The following is a 21,599-nucleotide window of genomic DNA, read 5'->3' as shown; positions in this document are numbered from 1 at the left end:
TTTTCTTCAACAAAAAGGGCATTATAGCTAAATAAATAATTATATCTAAATAAATAAATAAAAAAACTTCAAACTTTTTATCGAAAAATAGATCTGAAGTTGATCAAAGATTCAAGCATGAAAAAAAACACTATTACATGACAATGTGCCCACGACCAAACATGAGGGAAGCCCTAAAGTTTAAAAAAACAACTAGAAATGGTATTTGTTTTGAAAATTAAAAATATAAAAATGGCCGCCACACGCTTTAATTCTAAGTGTGCGTTCCTCAGTGGCAAATGTTTGGACACCCTTGATGTAAACCACTGGATTATTCAGGATACATGTGACAATTACACCTTTTGGACACATAACATGGCTATTGTGAAGGTGGATGCTGTATTTTGCACATCTCACAGATGAACTTCCTGCAGGAAAAGTGGTCATTTAAACCCATGCAAAGTACAGTAACACCTTTGCCATTCATTGCAATGGTTGAAACGGCTTGAAAGGGGTCATAATATGATTTTTTTTTTTTACATTTAAAGCACTTCCATGTGTTCTACATAACATGTAATGGTGGCTCTTTGCTTGAATGTTGCATAGATTATGTTTTACAGACCGTCTTCAGGCCGTTTTGTGGGCGGTCTTATTTACGTGCCAAAGCCCCCTCTTTTTGATTGATTGATTGATACTTTTATTAGTATATTGCACAGTTCAGTACATATTCCGTACAACTGACCACTAAATGGTAACACCAGAATAAGTTTTTCATCTTTTTCAACCACGTTAATCAATTCTGCATCCTGTCCCGGTCAGCCATGTTGTAGTTTGTAGCGCTTCCATAACGAACCTACTGACATAAGTTACAAATATACGCTACTCTGTATTAGAAATAGCAACAGGAAAGAAAAGAATGAAATGTCAAAAGCGCAGTATTTTAGCATGCATGTGCATGTACGAGCCAGTCTGCCCCATAACAAGAGGATATATAAAAATGAGGAACTTATAAACTACAACGTCCGACTACAATTTGAAAAAGAAATGGTGGACTCGAACAGAGGTCTTTGGGTAAACTTCTACCATTTATGGAGGTATTGTCACGGCGCATGCACAATCCTGCGTGTAGTCTGCCGCAAGCTCTGCCGACAACTCTCGCTCTGCACGCATCGTGACCACACGCCTGCAAGACTGCAGACAATCGTCAATCAGCGCACTTGGTCCTGATTAGGGCAGGCAGCAAAAAGACAAGCGGACCCGAAGATCCAATGTCGGAACGTAGTTCAGTCTTGCAGTAAGCATCTCGTCTCTGGCTTCCCTCCTGCGCACTTGCTCTCTCAGTGCTTTCTCCGTTTCCATGCCTTATGTCGTTTGTGTTTCCAGTAGTGCTTCCCCTGTTTCCAGTGATAGAGCTGTGCGCCTTGACTGCTCTCGATCCTCGACCCCTGCTTGGACACGGACCTCGTTATTCTCTCCAGCCCCCGACCGTTTGCCTGCCCACGGACTGCCTTCTCGCCTAGCCCATTCATCCGCAGTGCGCTTTGTAATCCGGTGCACCCTGTGGCTGTTGATCAAGTATGCCTCGCATTCACTTGTGTGTGTACGTGTGTGCATGCTGTTTGTAAGGAGGGAAAACAGACGTGACGACAGGAAGTAGAGGACATTAAAGGCAGTGCCTTTAAGGCACACCCCCAATATTGTTCTCCGGGTAGAAATCGAAGAAATTTGGGAGAATGGTTGACCCGGGAGATTTTCGGGAGGGGCATTGAAATCCGGGAGTCTCCCGGGAAAATCTGGAGGGTTCACAAGTATGCCTTAGTAGCTCACGTTTAAGTATTCTGAGCAGGGCTACAACTAACGATTATTTTGATAGGCAATTAGTCAACAATTATCTTAACAATTATCGGATAATGAAACGTCAACATATTTGAATGGCTTTTATTTTTGCATCGCCTTCTAATTCAGCTTAAGTTATTTTAGGCGTGTGCTTACTAAAAACAAAGATGGCTAATTCATTCATAAATATGTATTTTTACTGTAACTGTGCTGCTAATTTAGCTGTCACAAAATCACTAATAAAATACAAGAAAGAAAGGAAAGGCTAATTGCAAAAAAAAAAACTATTAACCTTGTTTGTGTATTAAAAAAACAAAGAACAAAACACAAACTCTAACTTCCCCAAAATGAAAAAACATTTTTTTGTGATGTTTGAAAATCTGCACACCGGTACATTGATTATTCATTAACTCTTGGCAGTTTTAGCAATCTAATGTGTAAAATTGTATCTTTAACTATCAAAATGTTGGCTATAAATTAGATTGTACAAACCCCGTTTCCATATGAATTGGGAAATTGTGTCAAATATAAATATAAATGGAATACAAAGATTTGCAAATCCTTTTCAACCAATATTCAATTGAATGCACTACAAAGACAAGATATTTGATGTTCAAACTCATAAACTTTATTTTTTTTTTGCAAATAATTAACTTAGAATTTCATTGCTGCAACACGTGCCCAAGTAGTTGGGAAAGGGCATGTTCACCACTGTGTTACATCATCTTTTCTTTTAACAACACTCAATATAACGTTTGGGAACTGAGGAAACTAATTGTTGAAGCTTTGAAAGTGGAATTCTTTCCCATTCTTGTTTTATGTAGAGCTTCAGTCGTTCAACAGTCCGGGGTCTCCGCTGTCATATTTTACGCTTCATAATGCGCCACACATTTTTTCCATAGGAGACAGGCCAGGAAAGTACCCGCACACTGTGGTAACACGTGCTGAATGTGGCTTGGCATTGTCTTGCTGAAATAAGCAGGGGCGTCCATGAAAAAGACAGCGCTTAAATGGCGCCTTCACAGATGTGTAAGTTAACCATGCCTTGGGCACCAATGCACCCCCATACTATCACAGATCCTGGCTTTTGAACTTTGAGTCGATAACAGTCTGGATGGTTCGCTTCCCTTTTGGTAAGGATGAAACCTTGTCGAATATTTTCAAAAACAATTTGAAATGTGGACTCGTCAGACCACAGAACACTTTTCCACTTTGCATCAGTCCATCTTCGATGATCTCGGGCCCAGAGAAACCGGCGGCGTTTCTGGATGATGTTGATAAATGGCTTTCGCTTTGCATAGTAGAGCTTTAACTTGCACTTACAGATGTAGCGACAAATTGTATTTAGTGACAGTGGTTTTCTGAAGTGTTCCTGAGCCCATGTGGTGATATCCTTTAGAGATTGATGTCAGTGTTTGATACAGTGCCGTCTGAGAGATCGAAGGTCACAGTCATTCAATGTTGGTTTCTGGCCATGCCGCTTACGTGGAGTGATTTCTCCAAATTCTCTGAACCTTTTGATGATATTATGGATCGTAGATGTTGAAATCCCTAAATTTCTTGCAGTTGCACTTTGACAAACGTTGTTCTTAAACTGTTTGACTATTTGCTCACGCAGTTGTGGACAAAGGGATGTACCTCGCCCCATCCTTTCTTGTGAAAGACTGAGCATTTTTTGGGAAGCTGTTTTTATACCCAATCATGCCACCCACCTGTTCCCAATTAGCCTGCACACCTGTGGAATGTTCCAAATAAGTATTTGATGAGCATTTCACAATTTTATTAGTATTTATTGCCACCTTTTCCAACTTCTTTGTCACGTGTTGCTGGAATCAAATTCTAAAGTTAATGATTATTTGCACAAAAAAAAAAGTTGATCAGTTTGAACATCAAATATGTTGTCTTTGTAGTATATTCAACTGAATGAGTTGAAAATGATTGGCAAATCTTTGTATTCAGTTTATATTTACATCTACCACAATTTCCCAACTCGTATGGACACGGGGTTTGTATGTTTAATAAAATACCTCCGCATTGATGCCTTATGTATGTTTTCCTGTGAGTGTTTGTTATTGTGCCTTTTTTTTACAGCATTGCAAATTGGTGCTGCTTTAAGTACTTGAATTGATGACAAAGTTTACCATGAATTGATTGATGTGGACCCCGACTTAAACAAGTTGAAAAACTCTTTCGGGTGTTACCATTTAGTGGTCAATTCTACGGAATATTTACTATACTGTGCAATCTATTAATAAAAGTTACATTTAATCAAAAATCTGGCTGACTTTGGCTAAAGTGATAGTAAAATTACAGTATTTTTCACACAACTTCATCTCACTCTTGTTAGTTTGCCGGTAAGGTACAAGCGAACACTCTTACCAAGGTTGTCCGACATCATGCCTCCGCTTTAAATGCTGGCGTATCACAGATGTGCTGCCATAGAAACAAGGTCCGCTTTGCAAAATGAGCCAGGGACTCATGTTTTTAAAAAGAATAAGAGGAACTTTAAATATACCTTCGAATGTTCTCATTCATCCAGGTCCTTGTCATCTCGGAGCGTTAGTGTTTTCCCTAAACCAATATTTTGGTAGTGGAAACACAAAAAGTTGCATTATTGGCCTTATTTTAACAAAACAATCTTAGGGTACGTTAAACATATGTTTCTTAATGCAAGTTTGTCTTTAAATAAAATAGTGAACATACTAGACAACTTGTCTTTTAATAGTAAGTAAGCAAACAAAGACTCCTAATTTAGCGGCTGACATATGCAGTAACATATTGTGTCATTTTCCATTCTATTATTTTGTCAAAATTAATAAGGACAAGTGGTGGAAAATTAATTAATCTGCTTGTTTATTTACTGTTATATGCTTACTATGTTTAACCTGTTCTATCTACACTTCTGTTAAAATGTAATAATCACTTATTCTTCTGTTGTTTGATACTTTACATTATATACATTTACCATTTAGAGGCGGTATAGTATACCGAATATGATTCATTAGTATCGCGGTACTATACTAATACCCGTATACCGTACAAACCTACAGGGCGTTTAATTGTTTGCACCTGGACTGTTTGGTTTGTTTTGGAAGACGTTTCGCTGCTCATCCGAGTAGGCTTCATCAGTTCATGCTCACAAACTTAGAATGGTCAGATCTAGTAAGAAACGGTTGGTACCAAAACCCCAACTATTTATATTCCAAAAACCAGGAGTGTGCGCCTGGGCAAGGATGGTTTTGCCCGATCGTAGTGAGAAAAACAAATGTTTTTATGCAAATGAGCAATCCTAACTGCCAAAGACAGAAAGTGAAATTTCCCCTCATTAGCATTGAAGTATTGTGTGGCGGGACGATCGATGTGGATCGACTACTACCAGTCCAAAATAGTCGGACCCCCCCGCGTTAGCATTCCATTCAGTTGTATACAAATGGCACACTGTGACCAGAATGTTTCTAACTCCTGTTATTTGTTGGAGGCTAAATTGCAGAGTATTTTAGGAATGGTTGAAAGGACAGTGTTGTATGTGGGAGACAGGTGGTGTCGCACACCACCTCCGCTGTTCAGGGATGGTTTTTCAACCTTGACATAGATGGTTTTTGAAGTATAAATATTTGGGGTTTTGGCACCAAGAATTTGGACAAGATCCGAACAATCTAAGGCCACGTCCACACGAACACGGATACATAATCAACGCATACTTATCCCTCTGCGTTAAGGCTTCTTGTCCACACACAAACACATACTTTTGTCTTTAAAAGTGCAGACTTTTACAAACGCTGGTCAAAATGTAGAGATCCAAAACTCTCCGCTGAGCGTATGCGGGTACACGGCACAAAACAGAGACTTGGGATGACGTCACGGTTGTACGCTGTCATTTCCAAGCTCAACAACACTGACTTGCTGCCTTTAAACACATAAGAGGATTTAATGTATCTTTGAACGTAAACATGCTGTTTTTTTTCACTCAACATTAATAAAAAAGACACATCAAAATGGCCGTTGCGATGCTCCCGTCGGCGCAAATGACAGTTGTTTTGGATACGATCGCTGTGGAACCTCGTCCTGATGGGACAACTTGACAAGCAAGACTTTTTGCTCTGTGTCATAAGAAAGTTGCAACGTTATCTTATGTTTTAGTCCTTGTTTAACGACAAATCATAAAGTTACCTTACGTGTCTTGCTTCCAGGTAAAAAAAAAAGATTTATAACAGCAAAACAAAGTCAAACATTTGAAAATGAATTAATGCACTCAGTACTTGGTTGGGAATCCTTTTGCATGGATTACTGCATCAATGTGGTGTTATAGATGTCCAGGATGCTTCAATAGCGGCTTTCAGCTCATTTGCATTATTGGGTCTGATGTCTTTCAGCTTCTTCTTCACAATACGCCACACATTCTCTATGGGGTTCAGGTCTGGGGAGTTGGCAGGCCAATCGAGGACAGTAATGCCATGGTCAGTACACCAGTTACTGGTGGTTTTGGCACAGTGGGCAGGTGCCAGATCATGCTGGACAATGAAATCCTGTATACACATGTACAATATCACTGTATCCATAATTAAATGGTTTATAATTCCCTTAAAAGGCTGAGTTGGCCACATGCGTGGACAGCACCTTTTAGCTCTTATTTACAAAATTGGGGTCTTATGGCCCTTATGGCCCTTATGTAGACACTTATACTGCTATCCGGTGGTGTCAGAAGAGTGTAACATGCAAAGGAATTTGGAAAAAAAAGTTTAAAAATGAGAATTAGCATGTCACTAAACATGAAGTACACGTTTCTCATCATATAAAAAGATGATTCTTAGTTTTTATTCTAATTAGGGTCCAATAAGCCCATATAGCAAAAAAAAAAGGCTTGGGCCTTATAAGAGGTTTACATGCAAATGGGTTTCACTTGCTCGTTAGTGAGTGCTGATTTTAGAAATAATGTGCACATGTAATACATCACCGTGTTGCTGACCACGTTATAATTCTATGAGTGTTGGGTTTCAGCAGCACGAGCGTGCATTCACTCTTTATTAATGTTCCCAGGGCTCTGTGTATGTGCAGGCTGGTTTTAAAGATAATGTACATGTCATTATCTAGTATATCAAAATAAACACAATAGGAGGTGTAATGCTGCACCAAGTCAGCTATTGCTGCTTTTTTCAGGCTTCTGATTGGACAAAATGTGCATGACAGCAGGTGTACGTGTTTGTGTGTAGACATAGACATTTTTGGCACTACACTTATGTGGATGGAGATTGTTTTAACCCCAAATATGTGATTTTGGAACTTTCTGTATTCATGTGGATATGGCCGGAGTCAATAAGCACGAACTGATAAAGCCTAATCAGATGAGTGAACAAACCAAGCAGTCCAGTTGCGAACAATTAAACACCCTCAGAACACACTTTTAAATGTTTTTTTTGCAAGTGGCAGCGCAGAACCGTTTTCGCCCCGAAAAACAAGAGCGATGACCCCAAGACTCTTGCCGGCAAATATAATTGTTGACAATCGTTGCACCTTTAATTGTGCGTTACGAGCTCGGTTGTGGAACACGATGTGCTCGTAGGTAGAGGGACAGCCCAGAAAGTCTGCGCTTTAGAAGCACGTGTCGCTCCCAGTCTGCCTCACTTCATCTGAAAAGGAACCGCAGTAACGTGAACACGTCCGCTTACGTTTTGCGGCCGCGAACGCTCATCAAAACTTTCCAGCCGTTAAAGAAAGCAAACCTCGGCGGTGGTGATAATAGCTCTTCAGACCTAACTGTGAGAACAATTGCTAGAAATACACACTCACACATACAGTACACTTAAATGCACACGCGGAGCTCTTTCAACGCTTGTTTGCAAAATATTCCAACCTAGCAGTTTGTTCATCACATCGCACGTACGCCGTCTTTCCACAAGGCCAAAAGCTACTGCGAGGAGAAGTTTCACTGGAAAGCATGAGTTAAGAGGAAGCCTCCAACAAGCTGTGCTGACAGACAACTTTGATGCCTGCTCAGAGACGGACATACCTTGCAACAACAAGCCGAACGCGGAGTTGAGGTGCAATAAACGCAAGCGGCCATGAGTTGGAATTTATGAAGTGGGACGACAGAATTCATACTTATCGCACTTTATTACTTACATAAGAAAAAAGAACAAATGCAGCCATTGGCTTTCGATAAAAACATAAGACTTTTATTAATATTATTCGGCCCCTCCAGGATTCTTCAGGATTTTATTAAAATTGTTGCAGCCTAAAATGGCTGAATTCATAGCAGCTTTTTTATTTAGAAAATTGCTGACTTTTTTTCCAATAACATTGAATCAAGTTGTGATGTTATGAATTTGTTACCAATGTTTTAGGTGTTGCTTGTAAACTTCATCTCAGAAAGCACAGGATTTCAACAAAAATTGGAAAACAAATACCGTATTTTTCGAAATATAAGTCGATCCGGAGTATAAGTCGCACCTGCCGGAGTATAAGTCGCATTTTTGGGGGAAATTTATTTGATAAAACCCAACACCAAGAATAGACATTTGAAAGGCAATTTAAACATAAATAAAGAATAGTGAACAACAGGCTGAATAAGTGTACGTTATATGACGCATAAATAACCAACTGAGAAGGTGCCTGGTATGTTAACGTAACATATTATAGTAAGAGTCATTCAAATAACTATAACATATAGAACATGCTATACGTTTACCAAATAATCCGTCACTCCCAATCGCTAAATCCCATGAAATCTTATACGTCTAATCTCCTACGTGAATGAGCTAAATAATATTATTTGATATTTTACGGTAATGTGTTAATAATTTCACACATAAGTCGCTCCTTAGTATAAGCCGCACCCCTGGCCAAACTATGAAAATTTTTTTGACTTATAGTCTGAAAAATATGGTACTGTATTGATGTTTTACTCATTTTGTCCCACACGAACTTGGGAGTAGACACTTGATGGCAGTATGGTTGTCTCGATACCAATACTTTAGTACCGGTACCAAAATATATTTTGATACTTTTCTATACTTTTCTATACTTTTATAAACCATTTTTTTACCAAAAAATGTTAGGGTACATTAAGCATATGTTTCTTATTGCAATCGTAGAACAATTTTGTCAGTACTAGACAAATTGTATTTTAGTAGTAAGTAAATGAACAAAGGCTCCTAATTAGTCTGCTGATGTATGCAGTAACATATTGTGTCATTTCTCATTCTATTATTTTGTCAGAATTATGAGGGACACGCGGTAGAAAATTAAATATAAATCAACCTGTTCATTTACTGTTAATATCTGGTTATTTTCCGTTTCAGCATGTATTATCTCCACTTCTGTTAAATGTAATAAACATGTATTCTTTGTTGTTTGGATACTTTACATAAGTTTTTGGTGATACCACAAATTTAGGTATCCTATCTGATACCAAGTAGTTACAGAATTATACGTTGGTCATATTCAAAGTCCTCATTTGTCCAGGGATGTATTTTTTGAGTTAATGAAGATATTATACATTTTAAAAGAAAAAGGAATTTGTGATGATAAAAAATATAGATGTAATCATAGTAGTATTGACTAGATATGCTCTTGTACTTACTATCATTACAGTGGATGTCAGGTGTCGATCCACCCATGGCATTTGTTTACATTGTGACGCTGGTGAGCTAGTGTTCTACAGTGTGTAGTGAACCATGTTTAGCTCTTCCTCGTCCAGCAGGGATGATACTTTTAAGAAACATACTTTATTTGTCACAATGGAGGCGAGGATTAGTGATTTAGAAGTATCTAAAAAACTGCTAATTGCGGATGGACACTAGCCACTAGCTAGCTAGCCATGTCTTAAAGCACCTCTTCCTGAGGGCGTTTCAATGTTATCCCTTCACCTTTATCGTTAGTTTTAAAGCCAAAATGCATTCGTTCTCTCTTTTCTGTCTACACACTGTCTGCTTGTGAGTACTCTGTGATTGTGTGCTGCCGAACATCCTCTTTTGCTCGTAAAAACAGCAATGTCACAACGCGCCATAATGTCTGTAAAAAAAAAAAAAAAAAAAAAATATATATATATATATATATATATATATATATATATATATATATGGCGAACTGGTACTTTTCAGTATAGTACCGTTTTTGTAAACTGTTGAGAGTGATTTATAGCGCACATTTTTGTTGGTAAATGAGAGACAATGAGAGATTATCATCACACTTCAACATATCTGCACATGAAAATTGGTTCCTAATCGTCTTACCCTGCATACATAGTTGAAATTAATAAACACATGTAAGTTGGAAGTAAGGCCACTTGTGTGTTTAATATTAACAAGACTTAGTGCTGTAGTAGAGGAAGCTCTGAGCTTCGTAGGAGGTCGACAATTGTGCCGCCTGAGCAAAAAAGTGTTCTCATATTGGTAGACATTGTTGTTCCTGCTTTGTCTAAACAAAACAACAAACATAAATTTTGATTAGAATTTTCAAATTCCTGGAGTAACTGATTAGCACAAACGTCTGTGTACCTGGGCCGATATTCGATAAGTCAATTAATGGAACGATAAACGAAGATGAACTCGATGAATCTACATGTACATGCGTTGTTACGGGCTGCAAGAGCCGTCTTTATTTGCATCAGTTTCAGCAGCTGCGGCCGTTTGTACTACACGCACATAAACATTAATAATGATAACCGCTTTTAAACTCCCGATGGTTATTATCGTATTAAATTAAAATTATCGAAAAACCGTGATTGAAAAGCACTCTTTGATAAAAGTATGGACTGAATAGCGTTTGCTTGCTCGCTCGCTTAAATGCTAACATGAAAACAAGAGACATTAACGTCTTTCTCCATTGAGAAACATCATACCCCAATCTAAGGCACAGTATTCACATTGAACATAAAGGCTGCACTGTCTATACACAAAGTTATCGATACAAACTCCACATTGTCGAGTTGACGGATAAGTGTTCAACAGTAAGTGAACTTGCGTCAAATCACCTAAACTGGAAGTAAAGCAAAGTCATCACCCAATTTGCATTTATTAAAAAAAACATTCAAATCTATTTACAAATAAAAATGGAAGAAAATAAACATAATTACAAAACGCCAGAATCATATTTGATGTTTCCTCAGCCAAGAAAGTGTTTATTTATTTATTTTTATTTTTTTTTAAAAATACAACTTGGTGAAAAGATTTTAGTGTGTGTATAAGTACTAGAGATGCGCGTATAGGCAATTATATCATCCGCAACCGCATCACTAAAGTCGCCATACACCCGAACCCACATTTTAGCAGAACCGCAACCGCCCGACACCCGCCCGTTGATGTATATCCGGAGTCTGCGACCTTTACCACTAAAAGAGCAAGTTTGACCCGTGTCACAAAGTAAAGAAGGCAATTGGAAACGCCAACGTTCTCGCGAATATCCAATGTTGATCGTTCAGATAACGGGAATAAGGGCGTCCTGTGAAGCCATTGCCTTTGACACCTTCAACAACATGTACAAACCGTTTGCCAGTCCAGCAACATGCTGTATGCAACTTACGCAAACACACATACAAGATTGAAGGGCATACTGGGTGATACAGAGTACACTAATGGTTGTGATATAAACAATTTTAACACTCTTACTAATATGCGCCACACAGTGAAGCCACACCAATTAAGAACGACAAACACATTTCGGGAGAACATCCTCACAGTAACACAACATAAACGCAACACAACAAATACTCAGAATCCTTTGAATCCATGACACTGCCTGAATATACTTTACACCCCCGCGCCCCCAACCCGCCCACCTTACCGGCGCACGGGGTTTGCTGCTAGTGGGGTGTATAATTTAGTCAGGTTTGGTCATGGATGCAAAGGATTCTGGGTATGTGTTGTGTTGCGTTTATGTTGTGTTACTGTGAGGATGTTCTCCCGAAATGTGTTTGTCATTCTTGTTTAGTGTGGCTTCACAGCGTGGCGCATATTAGTAAGAGTGTTAAAATTGTTTATATCACAACCATTAGTGTACTCTGTATCACCCAGTATGCCTTGCAGTCGAGTGCGGGTGTCAGTGGAAGCCACACACAACATATTGCTGGATTTGCAAGTAAATTGTACATGTTGTAGAAGGCGTCAAAGGCAAAGGCGTCATAGCCCGCCCTAATATTTATTAACTGGGTGACCGCCGGCAGACATACTTGAGAATGTTTACGCCAACTAATGTCTTCTTCGCTTGTGACACGGGTCCAAAATGGCTCTTCGAACGGTAAAAGTTACCGTTCTCTGAACCATGTATATCATATATTTCCAAATGGATCAACCGCCACCCACCCGAATCTATTTAAAATCTATTTTTTTGTCATGTCACCCGCCCGACCAGCGGTTTATCCGCGGACTCCGCGGATGAGACCGCAAACCGCGCATCTCTAATAAGTAATTTTTGAGCACATTCAGCAATACAGTGATACTATTGCTAACCATTACAGAGAGTATATTTTATCATTTGTTTTATTTAACTTGGATATTTCAAAGTTTACAATTCAATTAGTTTATTGTATTTGAAAGGGTATACGTGCATTATCATTATTTATCATTACATCAGTGGTTGATTTGCTCTCAAAATAATATCTTTTATCTGCAATAATTTGTAGGTCAGCATATCGTGCAGCACAATTAGTTATCGGCCCAGGCCTGAACGGCAAAAATCACTTTGGTCCAGGCTTTGTTTTCTTGCATAACACATTGGATTCTCATAAAACATCCAAGCAAAGAAACTGTGCTTTCATCTGCTGTCCAAAGACCATAACAAGACGACACGTGCTAAGAAATATTGATACATGGACTACACTGACTGGAAAGTCTGCAAGGAATTGGTTCCAAGGACAAGGTGACAAATCACAGCTCACCAGGAACCAAAATATGGAAACTGAAATGATCCGCGTGTTTATTTGTGTGATAGCTCTTGACTGGATGCTGTCCAAAAGCCAGGGAGTCGTCGCAGTTGTCCAGTGTTTGGCCAAAGCCCTTGCACTTGTGCAACATGTGCTGAGTATCAGCCTCCATTTTCCAGACTATTCCATGAGAGCGAAAACTCCAGATGTGTGAAACCGGACTCCGGGAATGACAAAAACCCAAACTTTGCTCAGCTTGCTGGATTAAAAACGACCGGCAAGTCATCTTCCAAGATGGAAGTTACGTTAGGGAAGAATTTGCTCATGTGGAAGATTGTTGGTTTGTAAACAACTCAATCACAGCCAGTGAGAGGAAAACGTTGCATGCTTGTTTTGCCGCTCACGTTGAAGAGTTTATGACCACCCAGCTTCTGCAGAGATTATGTGCTAATTTCATCGTAGGTTGTTTTCATGGAGCTCACCTTCTTCCCAGGGTTCTTGTACTTACATTTACATAAACCCGGAGGGGGAAATCACTTTTACGTCTATTCAGACCAAAGAAAATGCAACCAGATGCCTTGAATGCCACCTTAAAGTAGCAGTAGAGTGGAAAAATAAGTTGCCTTTATATTGAAGCAATTATCACATATATCTGATTTATGACACCAAAAGACTTCCAAAGTTGGTGAATAAATAGATATGATCAAAATAGTATCAATCTCAGAGATTCCTGAGCCATATTGAGTGATAATGACGAAGCCAATAACGCGTTTCGCGACGTAGCGTTGGGAACCACAGATCCCTTCCCCATCAACAACATCCTCAGACTTTGTAAGCGGCAACAATGATTAATTTGGGGAAAATAATGACTTATATTTTTGATCCCGGACACAAAGAGTATGAGCAATAAGTTTTAAAAGCCGACTGCTAAACAGATGTCGCTTCATTGTGACATAATAGCATTCGCATCGCTGCTCCTCTTGCCTAAACGCCGCACTGAGTTGCAGAATTGGGAGACGATCGGGAGCACCAAAACAAGCTTGCTAGTTATCTAACCATCTAGCTCTCTTACTTATTGTCTCCTGCGTTGATGGCTGTCGACTTAGCTACTAATCATATTTGGATGATTACAATCCGAACACTGAGTTCCCAACCAGTTGTAATTCGAGAGTATTTATTAGTAGTAGAAGGGATATTATTGACATGATGAATGTAAACAGACGTTACAACAAAGGAAGTATATTACCAAAGGGGGCGTGGTTACAGGATAATCTAGCATGCATGTTTTATAATTTCCCAATATATTTTGAATGATAATAAAGTTAGTAAATTATCTACTAAAACAAAAAAAAATAGGTGGTACATATGAGTGTCAAAAAGACAAGAGAGGTCAATAGATGATAATCAGTCTAAAGGTATAATATGGTGCAGAATTGTTGTCTTGATTAAAAAAAAAAAAATGTGTGGTTTGCATGGTGAGAGAAATGTTCTTTTTTTTTTCTCTCAATTTTCGTCTTTTTTTCCTCAAAGTGTGCTCACATCCCAAATGCATTGTATTGTGTTAGATCAACAAATTAGCATACAGGGTACACCGTCAGTGGCAGAGGCGTTAGTGCGTCTGCCTCACAATACGAAGGTCCTGAGTAGTCCTGGGCTCGGGATCTTTCTGTGTGGAGTTTGCATGTTCTCCCCGTGACTGCGTGGGTTCCCTCCGGGTACTCCGGCATCCTCCCACTTCCTAAAACATGCAGCTGGGGATAGGTTGATTGGCAACATTCAATTGGCCCTAGTGTGTGAATGTGAGTGTGAATGTTGTCTGTCTTTCTGTGTTGGCCCTGCAATGAGGTGGCGACTTGTCCAGGGTGTAAGCGCCTTCCGCCCGATTGTAGCTGAGATAGGCACCAGTGCCCTCTGCGACCCCAAAGGGAATAAGCGGCAGAAAATGGATGGATGGTTGGTACACCGTCAACAATATCACTATGCGGTAGGGCTGGGCGATATCGACGAAAAATTATATCTAGATATATTTTTGCTTAAAGTCGATATTCGATACATAGCTTGACATTTTTCGGTGAAAGTATACATCAAAACATATTCATTTTTGAGCGAGATTCACTGAAATTGAAGTGAATGACAACTAGAGATGCGCGGTTTGCGGTCTCATCCGCGGAGTCCGCGGATAAACCTCGGGTCGGGCGGTTGACATGAGAAAAAAATTGATTTTAATTAGATTTTGGCGGGTGGCGGTTGAACCATTCGAAAATATTATATATACTGGGATCGGTATCCTTTGCCATTCAAAGAGCCATTTAAGACCGGTGTCATAAAGAGAAGAAGACAATAGGAGACGCTATTGTTCTCTTGAATAACTGCCGGCAGTCAACCAGATAATAAGTGTTAGGGCGTGCTATGAAGCCATTGGCTTTGTCGCCTTCTACAACATGTACGTTCTGCTTGTCAGTCTAGCATCATGTTGTGTGTGGCTTCCGCAGACACACGCACACGACTGCAAGGCATACTGGGTGACACAGAGTATACTAATGGTTGTAATATAAACAATTTTAACACTCTTAGTAATATGCGCCACGCTGTGAAGCCACACCAATTAAGAACGACAAACACATTTCGGGAGAACATCCTCACAGTAACACAACATAAACGCAACACAACAAATACCCAGAATCCTTTGTATTCATGACTATTCCTGACTATTTTACACACCCCGCGAGCAGCAAACCCCCCTCCCCCCCAAGATGTACCACGGATACAAACGATTCTGGGTATTTGTTGTGTTGCGTTTATGTTGTGTTACTGAGAGGATGTTCTCCCGAAATGTGTTTGTCAATCTTGCATTGTGTGGCTTCACAGCGTGGCGCACATTAGTAAGTGTTAAAGTTGTTTATATCACAACCATCGGTGTACTCTGTATCACCCAGCATGCCTTTCAATCTTGTATGTGTAATTGCGGAAGCTGCACACAACATGTTCCCGGACCAACAATCGGTTTGTACATGTTGTTGAAGGTGTCTAAGGCAATGGCTTCACAGCACGGCCATATTCTTGTCATCAGAATGAACGCTATTGGATAGTCGCGAGAACGTTAGCGGCTCCAATTGTCCTCATTACTCTGTGAAACAGGTTTAAATAGTTTTGTGTGTGGTAAAGGCGGCCAACCTCTGATGTATTTCAGCGGGCGGTTGGTGAGCGGGTACGGTCCTGATAAAAAGTTGGTTCAGGTGGACGGCGGGTGAATGACGACTTTGGTGATGCGGTTGCGGATGATATAATTGCCTATTCGCGCATCTCTAATGACAACTGTACTGTAATAAAGCACAGAAAATAAACTGTTTAAGTAACACAGAAGTACATAACAAATGAAACAGAAAAATATTATTTGTACGTTAAATAAATAACATAGCTGTGCAAATAATACAAGTATCAAACTCCAATAAAAAATTTATTTGCAGGCAGGCACTTTTTAATTCCCAGTTGACGATGTAATGGACTGTCACACACGTACAGTTCTGTGGTCCGACGAGAAGTGGTCCGCGCAAAGTAAGTGATTTTACTTAATTGTGTGGTTATGATCTTCTTCGCTTTGTCGTACATTTTACTTGAAAATTCTCTCTTCTCCGACTCTTTTGTCGTCATTTGAGATGTCTGTTGTGATTTCACTTCCTGGTTCGAACACCAGCCCTACCTTGCCTCAGATTGGCCTTTCCGTAATGTTTTGCCCTACTCTTAACCAATCGTGACCCATCATTTCAAACCAACCAACCAATCATGGATTTTCTTGTACGTAAACCAACCAATCATTGATCTTTCCCATATATTTTGCACCCTGCCCGTGGAGTTGCACTAGTCCAGTTCTTTCTCTTTTTTCTTTCTCTTTCTCTACCACCTCCTCTTCTCTTCTCTTCTCTTCTCTTCTCTTTTCTCTCTCTCTTCTTTTGTAGCATATATTTTCAAGTATTTTTTATAAATCATATATATATTTTCATGAATGAGTACATCCCTTCGGCCACTGTGTTCAATGGAGAAGTCTGATCTACAAAATTTGCAGGCAGCATACCCCTTTCCCTTCGAGCTGTCCTGTTTGAACTGAAATTATTTTTTCCAATCATTTTGGAACTTGTAATGTACTTCTTCTTCTTACTCGTCGTCGCCATGTCTCTTCTTCGTTCTTCTGCTTCGTCTCTGTTATGATTTTGGACATTACTACTTGCCGTAGTTTTGAAGCAATGCATGTTGGGAATCTGGATGTTGTGTGTCAGTGTATTAACGCGCCGGCTGGAATAAGCACACGCTGAAAAATAACTCCTTGCCTGCCTACTTTATGGGTTATAGATAAACCTATGGATAACAGAGACATATATAATAGTCTCCTTTTCAGGTGAGAGAGGACGCTTGTTGTCCGAGTGGAAGTCAGGAGAAATTCGAGAGAAAGGTTGCTCCGGGAGATTTTCAAGAGGGGCACTGAAATTCGGGAGTCTCTCGGGAAAATCGGGACGGTTGGCAAGTATGGTAGCGGGTGGTGTCACTGCTGATTGCACAGTCAGGCTTCATATTTGCTTGTGTTTTGTTGTGGGTCAGTGCAGTGGGGGGGGAGACGACAAGTACCGTTTGAAAAGGGTGAAGGGAGGGGTTTAATAGCCCTTGGACTATTGCGGGGGAGAACAAGAAACACAACAAATAAGAAGTGTTTGGTCATTGTAACGTGAAAAAAATTATATGGATATTTTCTTAATTCATATCTTGTTTAAAAATATATCGATATATCTTACAAACTCAATATATTGCCCAGCACTACTACACTGTATGAAGGCCTTCAAAGGGAACCTTGTGGCTTTCTGCAAAATAAACTTTCAAGCTATTCGGTTCCACCAGTTTATTCAGCACGGGGACAACCGTCAGGATTTATCCTGGAGAAAAAGGTCGGGAGTGTGCTGAAACCGCAGAGACGGCACTTGTCCCTAATCTCCCTTGACCTAGGGTGCAACTCCAAGGGTGTCACAGCAAGAGCTTCACCGGACGGTGTACGGTTTCCCCTGTCTACCTTTCAGACCTTGATGTGAACAGGTCTGGGAGAATAGACCACTGGGGTCGCTTTCACTGCCTCCCCTACCCAACTCCCTCATCTCCATTCTCTCCCTCTCTTTTCGTCCTGGCTGGCTAATCTCCTCTCAGGTTTAGGATTCCTGGGACGGGCTCTTTGAGTAGGAGGAAATATGGTGTTGGGTAAACATCAGGGCTCTCAGTGCAGGGATTACAGCAGCCATACATCACCGTGACAACTCGCTTTTCAGCGGATGACAAACGGCCAGGACCGTGCATGGCGAGGGATCCAATGACACTTCCTATCGCCATAGTGCATACCAACGCCGTCTACACAACACGGTGTCAGTTTGGTGGTGGGGGGAGTTAACTTTGGTAGGTTTGTGGTTGTCACACCTGATGTGTGCGAGCGCCTTCAGAGGGACAACCACGCAAAGAGGAAAGTACTGCACCCCAATTGTTCAAAGATGTCCGACCATTGACCGCCTCGTTGGACAACATCTGCTTTATTTTAGGCATGTAACGGCAGGGCTGTACGGTGCGACAAATTTACTCGCAAATGCGCCTTAAAATAGACCTGTCGCCCATGAGCGAATTGGGATTTCAACCCTGTCAAAGCATTTTCATCCAAATTTGATCAAACTAGAGTCACATTTTTGTCCATCTATATAGCATGTTTGAAATAAACTTAAACCAATGGACAAGTGATTAACACGGAAGTGTCACTGATTACGCTGTGCGCGTACCTCTCTCCGTGCCCCGCTCCTCCTATTTCACACACTCGGCCTACCAACATGGAAGACCCTGGACAGGGTCTTAGTTGGAGGACCTGGTCAGACAACCTTTTTTTCACCACCTTAAAACTTGACACAAACTGCACATGGCGCTAGTAACTATGCAGTTCGGAGGGAACGTTGAACAACAAATCAACAAGTAAAGTGCCAAACATCCAAACAATACCCCGTCTGTTGTCAAGTACATACAGCCATGGAAGCACATTCAATCTGTTCGTTAATCAGAGGTAGCGCAATCCAGTGAAAAGTTCAAAAGAGCATCCGTCGGGGCCAACAAATTGCCGCTGCTAGCCTGCTAAGCTAACAAAAACAGCTCAGGCTAAAATGGCTGTGAGACTCACACACACACTGCTCTCGTATGAAAATGATCTCAACTGCATAATGCCAGATATTTGAAGTACTTTCTTTAGTAATTAATTATGGGTTAGTGGTTAATGATTAATTAATGTTGAATGGGTTAGTTTATGGGCCAAACTATATTGGAATATGAGTTTTGATCCATGTCGCCCAGCCCTACACTTGTGTTAGCTTAGATGAGGGATGTTAATTGTGTTTGAGCGTTCCAGTAAGCTTTATGATGCCTTTGTGTTTACATGTATTAGTGTACATGTGTGCCTTGTTCGAGTGTTAATAATGAAACTAGTATTGTTTTGCATTGCTACTAAATTGTTTCTGTGCTACACAAAAATGTCTGCTACTAATTTTTGTTCATTTAGTAGCACCGGTGCTAATAGTGAAAAAGCTAAGCATGCAGCCCTGAAACGGTATCAAAATCAAAATCTCACGGTACGATATGATCATGGTATAAAGCCCACGGTATGATATTATTGTGGTATATGTCCAAAAAAAAAAAAGGGACTTAAAAATGTTAAGTGCAAAATAAAGTGTCAGGAATGTTTAGGATGAACACACTCACTGTAATTGAACACGAACATAATACTCAGATCTTATCATGTTTATTACTCCAAACAAGTGTATATAAATCCATCCATCCATTTTCTACCGCTTATTCCCTTTAGGGGTCGCGGGGGGCGCTGGCGCCTATCTCAGCTACAATCGGGCGGAAGGCGGGGTACACCCTGGACAAGTCGCCACCTCATCGCAGGGTCAACACAGATAGACAGACAACATTCACACTCACATTCACACACTAGGGCCACTTTAGTGTTGCCAATCAATCTATCCCCAGGTGCATGTCTTTGGAAGTGGGAGGAAGCCGGTGTACCCGGAGGGAACCCACGCATTCACGGGGCTGACATGCAAACTCCACACAGAAAGATCCCGAGTCCGGGATTGAACCCTGACTACTCAGGACCTTCGTATTGTGAGGCAGACGCACTAACCCCTCTGCCACCGTGAAGAGGGGTTATCAAGGTTATCAGACTATTTAACGTTTATTAATGTGAATACATCACACATTGATTATTGGCCTCGCTGGCATAAACCATATTTTCCGAGTGATGGTTAATCAAGTATAGCTTCTCATATTACTTGTGTTTCCTGCAGTGCAGTGTCACCAAACTTAGCGCATTTTCTACTTAAAACACGGATAACAAATCCATTTTAACCACGAGGTGATTCAATGTTATTGAAAAAAACAAACAAAAAAACCCCCCAAAAAAACCAAAGGTTAAAACATCCCGTCATCCCGCTTTATGTGTCGTCTTGGAAACGCTCCAGACGAAGGCTTTGCCTTGCAGTACGCCGACCAAATAGATTATGCTTTGGCCAGGTTTTGTTTGTCTGTCTGTTAGCAACATAACTCAAAAAGGTATGCAAAGATTTAATTTAAAACTTAAGGAAAATGGCGTAAAAAAAACCCCTCCTTAACAACCTGCCACACACGGACCTCGCATACTTGCGCTACGCAGGGAATTTTGTGAGATGTACAGTAGTTTACTTCCAGACCGACTGACCAAATTTCCATTTCATACTGCTACATGTCACGGCATTATTGTGATGATTTTGATACCAAAATACCGCGGTATTTATAAGTCCGTTACACCCCTACTTTATTTGTCTCGAAATGTTATTGTCTACAACAAATTATTGTCCCCAACCTCAAGTAAGAACAAATACAACCTCTAAAGCCACACAATCTATTGCAGGATACGAGTCACTTTCCAATGTCCTCTTTTTCAAACTATTTCTTTCAAAAGAATCTAAAGAAACACTCTGCCAGGCCCTGTCTCCCAATGGTAAAATAAAATCCTGAATCCAGACAGTAACCTGGATCACTCCCAAAATGGAATCACTTGTTCCCTATCCAACTTCTCACATTTCCTGCAAGTTTAATCAAAATCCGCCTGTAACCCCAGCGGATACATACAGAATTAATCGAAGCATAAATACAATTTTTATGTCCGTGCATGTTTGTTTTGCTCATCTGTTCACTCTTAGCTCGGGCCACAGCACCTGGGTACGTTTGTTCTGTAGCCGAATTAAATGAACACTCCACTCTCCCTGTCTCTGTGGGTGTAGGCAGGGATGCTAGCACACACTAGAGATCGACAGATTATCGGCGCCGATATTTGGCATTTTGAGGTACAGTACCGGCCAAACGTTTCAACACACCTTCTCATTCAATGCGTTTTCTTTATTTTCATGACTATTTACATTGTAGATTGTCAGTGAAGGCATTAAAACTATGAATGAACACGTGGAGTTATGCACTTAACAAAAAAAGGTGAAATAATTAAAAAAATATATATTCTAGTTTTGATTGATGATAAATTTAACTGGAAATCTCATTAAAAATATACAACATGAAGTAGCAAGAAACACGTCAATAATGAATAAAGCTAAGCCTTCCGCCCGATTGTAGCTGAGATAGGCACTAACGCCCCCTGCGACCCCAAAGGGAATAAACGGTAGAAAATGGATGGATGGATGTTCTAGACCAAAAATAACTTCATATTCTTTACTGCTCGCTAGTGTTACCATATCTGAGTTACTGTGTAGACATATGGGGAAATAATTACAAAAGCACACTTCATTCACTAACAGTCTTACAAAAAAGATCAGTTAGACTAATACATAATGTTGGATATAGAGAACATACAAATCCTTTATTTATT

At 40.2% G+C, this 21,599-nt stretch overlaps 1 protein-coding gene across 3 annotated transcripts in view; it reads right to left on the bottom strand.

Moving 5' to 3' along the window:
• The window catches only part of crppa (CDP-L-ribitol pyrophosphorylase A), a 92,627-nt gene that overhangs the window by 24,508 nt on the left and 46,520 nt on the right, over nt 1-21,599 (bottom strand). The window contains exon 10 of one of the 3 annotated variants that reach the window (XM_061915530.1): nt 4,331-4,386. The exons of the other annotated variants lie outside the window; for them this stretch is intronic. Within the exon in view, the coding sequence (XP_061771514.1) occupies nt 4,375-4,386 (12 nt within the window). The 3' untranslated portion in view covers nt 4,331-4,374. The remainder of the gene's footprint in view (nt 1-4,330; nt 4,387-21,599) is intronic. 3 annotated transcript variants of the gene reach the window in all.

Source organism: Nerophis ophidion, linkage group LG11 (genome assembly GCF_033978795.1).
Source record: "Nerophis ophidion isolate RoL-2023_Sa linkage group LG11, RoL_Noph_v1.0, whole genome shotgun sequence".
In the NCBI taxonomy this organism is placed as follows: domain Eukaryota; kingdom Metazoa; phylum Chordata; class Actinopteri; order Syngnathiformes; family Syngnathidae; genus Nerophis; species Nerophis ophidion.
The sequence above is the reverse complement of the archived record's forward strand: the minus strand, read 5'-3'. Positions and strand labels throughout refer to the sequence as shown.